At 26.8% G+C, this 4,396-nt stretch overlaps 1 protein-coding gene across 1 annotated transcript in view; it reads right to left on the bottom strand.

Annotated features, from left to right (window-relative positions):
• Positions 1 to 3,084: 3,084 nt before the first annotated feature.
• LOC106687586 (uncharacterized) overlaps positions 3,085 to 4,396 on the bottom strand; it is a 17,262-nt gene continuing 15,950 nt past the window's right edge. Inside the window, exons 8-9 of the mRNA XM_067053634.1 lie at positions 3,267 to 3,297; positions 3,085 to 3,174 (exon numbers count right to left, since the gene is read on the bottom strand). Coding sequence (XP_066909735.1) covers positions 3,131 to 3,174; positions 3,267 to 3,297 — 75 coding nt within the window. The 3' untranslated portion in view covers positions 3,085 to 3,130. The remainder of the gene's footprint in view (positions 3,175 to 3,266; positions 3,298 to 4,396) is intronic.

Genomic DNA, 4,396 nt, shown 5'->3' with positions numbered 1-4,396 from the left:
CTCCTCTCATATGGTTGATCTCTAACGTGCGGCAGCCCCTCTGTGGGTACGCTTCTCAGAACTCTCCTCGTGTTCTGGCTGCTTCTCCTTTTCGTCTCCAAGTCCTCCTCTTACCTTCCTGGCTATCCTCTTGCTCATAGTCCCCTGCTTCAGTTTCTGTTCCTGAGGTCTCTGGTACAATTATATAAGCATAAAATAAATAATTATCACCCTCAGTTAGCCTCAAACCGGCAGAAAAGGCTGACAAAAGCAGAGCACTACCATGCTCCTAGTTTTATTTAATACATTTGAAATACAATATTAGTTTTGACTTAGTAATAATTTAAATTCATTGTAATAATATTTAAAATAAGACTACCATTTTTTAAAAATGTGTTATTAGTTTCATGTTGTTCCCAATAGAGAAAAGCTTAACAGTTTTTGAAATATTAATTATACTTATGATGTCAGTATTATTGTAAATATGAGAAGAAAAGCTAAAATTAAATGGAAAATATTTCTGTTCATTTAATTATAAGTTTGAAACCTCTTTATTTATTTACAATGATATATTATTACCAAGATCTATTGTTGTTTTTTTTCATGCATAACATTATACAATAATGACTCACAGCCTCCCCCAGGCATTTCCGAGGCCCATTAGTCTATGGGTAGCACTCACAAAAATAGACATGGGAGTGACAAACTTATATCTATGAAAACCATGTCAGAAACGCGCGATGTATTTCCCTAGTATATCACGTGTGGCCTTGGACCTCCATGGTCTGTTGCACCAATAAAATAAAAATAAAATTGTTACCAAGAGGAAGACTACACCAGTCAACTTTTTCTGCTGCTATTCCTAAGGTACTTTTTCAGTATCCCAAGCTGGCATTGTCTGACGGCCTCTCTTGTGGAAGGATGTAATATTATTTTATGGTTTTAAATTCTGTTTCATTGTTTTATCTGGCTTGTGAGATGGTCTTGTTATTAAAACTTGCAATTAGCTCTAAGCTTTGTAACCATTATGATTAAATTAAAAAAAAAAGTTGTATTTTATGTAATAAAAATAAAATCTGTGTAATATTAATTTATATATTTTAGGTCTATAGGCCTGTATGACTATTGGCATAATAGCCCGAAGAAAATATGATCCAATCAAAAAGACAGCTGAGAAAAAAAAAAATGGATTTTAGTAATGTGACTGGGATGAAAAGGAAAATGCCCAGTAAAAAGAAGGAGAATATTTCAGAAATATGGAATATATATTGCTACTTTGCTTGAATAGTGGCTCAAAAAAAAATTTTTTTATTATTATTTAATGGGACGTATTCCAAAGATATCATCTTAGCCTGGGGTTTCTTTCTCTACTGGAGTCTCCTTACAGACGGACCTATCAGGGTTGGCACAAAGCAACAATCTATGGAATATGTCAAACACAAAATAAAAAATCTTTTTTTAATAAATACAATAATTTATTTCAAACTATTAATTGTGGTCATGAAATCTATATACATCCTCAAATATAGCAATAACAAAGCTATTGCTACTTTTTTTAAAATAAAAAGTTTTATTTTAGAAGGAAGCTTTTTGTTTCACCAAAATAAAAATCATTAATTACAAGTCAAAACACCCAATTTTTTCACAACTTCATTCATTTTTAAAAATTTTAATTTTAGATTAACTTACACTATCAACTATCATATAAACACTTATATGTGTTTTTATCCATTTTATATGTTTATATGATAGTTGATAGTGTAAGTTAATATAAAATTCAAAATTGTAAAAATTAATAAAGTTGTGAAAAAATAAGGTGATTTGACTTGTAATTAATGACCTGGGTAGAATAGCCTGCAAAACATTTTTAAATTTGGATGTGAGGTGCTAATTTATATTTAATATTCTTCTTAAGGTTGGTTGAATTGGCTGTAACATTGGACTGTTGATATAATGAAGAGTATTGAGATTTAACAAGGATACCATTTGATATATTTAATAAATATGACTTTATTTATTATAATTAATTAATTAACAGAAGTATGTGAAATATTGATAAATTTTGTTTTTTTACCAATGAAAGAAGTTTAATTTTTAATTTAGAGTTTAATTCTCATACTATTTAATATTATATATATTGCTTTCAATGATTTTTCCTTAACTTTATATCCTATACAATTGTATATGTATATATCTTTTGTAATCGTTTATGTATATAGATCGTTAAGCTGTGCTATCTGATTAAGTAAAAAAAAAAAAATCAACAAAACAATTTTTATATAAATAAAAAAAAAGAAAATGTATTATTCTAGATATATCTCCTCTCAATCATAATTTGTTAGATTTCTACATAATGTTTCTGGCTTAGACTTTTTTTTTTTGTGTGTGTCTCTAAAATGATGTGTTTATTTATTTTAATTTCTTTAAATAGTGTAATTTTTTCACATTTATGAGGCATCACAGCTTCAGCAATGGTATTTTAATTTGGACAAAAATACACAAACATAGTTTTGCCAATATATTTATATTTTAGTTATATCAATTGATTCTGTTATTGTCTATTTAAAGTTTTATTTTGACTATATATGGTTGCTTTATTAAAAATTAAAATTATATTGGCTTTGCATTAGTAAGAGATGTTTTATTTTTTATATTTAAACTTTTAGTATCCTTAATATGTTGGATTGTTTACTTTAATATTTTTTAAAGTTTCTATTGTTATATTATATTTTTCCTAAATAATTATACATTTAATTAATAATCTAGATTTCTGTAGTTTTTAATTTTTTCAAAAATTTGTACAAGAACCCAAAGATTAATTATATTGCCTTTTTTATCTGTTTTATCCATTTTTCCAGTTCTTAATTTTTTAAAAGTTTTCACAAGAACTTAAAGACTAATCATATTCTTTTCATCTATTTTGTCCAATCAAATCAATTTTTCCAGTGGACTGGACAAAATGCCCACTCTGTATTAAAACGTGACCGGAACCATATTTGTTTGTTTCTTTATTACAGAACTTCCATCAATATCAATAAAGAAATTTATCTTATCAGAAGTAGGGAACTTGTGGGTATAAGAGATAGGTGATCATAAAATGTTATAGTGATTATCCTTTATTTCTATACTTCTATTAAAATATACACAATCATTAACATTTCATGAGTATTTCCCTTGTTTTGTTACATTCTTCATCTGTTAAAAACAAGATTTTAAATTTTCATAATAATATTAAATCAATGACTATAACAGCAAAATAATGTAATATAATGAGCAATAATATTCACCTTCTGATTTCCAATTTTCTTGCGGGCAATGCTATTTTACAGAAAAATTAAATATAAATTAAACAATAATAACAAACATCATAATTGCAAAAAGTATTGAAATATACTTTAACTGATCAGTATATAATTTAATGATAGAAAAAACATGCATTTCACTGAGATATGTTTACAACTCACTTATTTAATTTGTATTGAATTAAACATTGAAGATTGACATTTTTTCAAGCAAAATTTTCTATTCAAAATTTTTTTTCTATGATTTTATAGTTAACAAGTAATAGTACCTCTAACACTTTAATATAGACTGGATCATCCTAACTGCAAAGTTAAAAGTTGTACTGCTGTCATGATCTGTCATTGAAATATCTATAACATCACTTATTTTCCCTAGTATGCAATTTGCTACAAACCACTACAGTACTCAAGACCCTTTCATTCCCAATCCAAATTAAAACAGTGTATTATCCTAACAAAGCGATTCTCATTAACTAATTCAGTTTTCTCCTTAATTTCATCATGGTGAGCAAATTGGTTATTCTCACTTGCCGATATCCCATATTTCTAAGCAGACTATCCCTTGTGATAACATCACTTTAAATCCTATTTTCTTTAACATGAAATTTAATTTTGTAATTTTTTATCAATAGTTCGTTATCAAAGTAGAACCCTAACTAATGGAGAAAGTTTTTTTTTTTTTGTTTAACTGATTAAATAAATTTTATTTTATTCTTTTTTTCTATTCATCATAAACCCAAACTGTAACCCAAAATCATATTTTCATGGAAAATACCAGTTTTTCAAAATGTTTTTCAGTTTTATATTGATTAAGATATTTTAAGGTATCACAAATATAATTTCTATTTTCTGAAAATTGTTGACTTGAAGAGATTTATTGGTATTGAACCATGGGTCAAAGTTTAGAGGTATATTATATAAAGCAATCAACATGTTCCTGATCATTTAAAAAATGTAGGAAAACATCTTACATATACATTTCCATAAAAATCTCTTCACATTATTTTAGATTCAACTTCAGATATTCTACAGTTCAATAAATATCTCAAGTGGCTTCAAGAGGAACTATTAAAGTTCTCTTATTAATATGACTTGGTACTTGAAACATTGTATAT

The sequence above is a fragment of the Halyomorpha halys genome, unplaced genomic scaffold, assembly GCF_000696795.3.
Source record: "Halyomorpha halys isolate HHAL.00 unplaced genomic scaffold, Hhal_1.1 Scaffold985.1, whole genome shotgun sequence".
Lineage (NCBI taxonomy): Eukaryota > Metazoa > Arthropoda > Insecta > Hemiptera > Pentatomidae > Halyomorpha > Halyomorpha halys.
The sequence above is the reverse complement of the archived record's forward strand: the minus strand, read 5'-3'. Positions and strand labels throughout refer to the sequence as shown.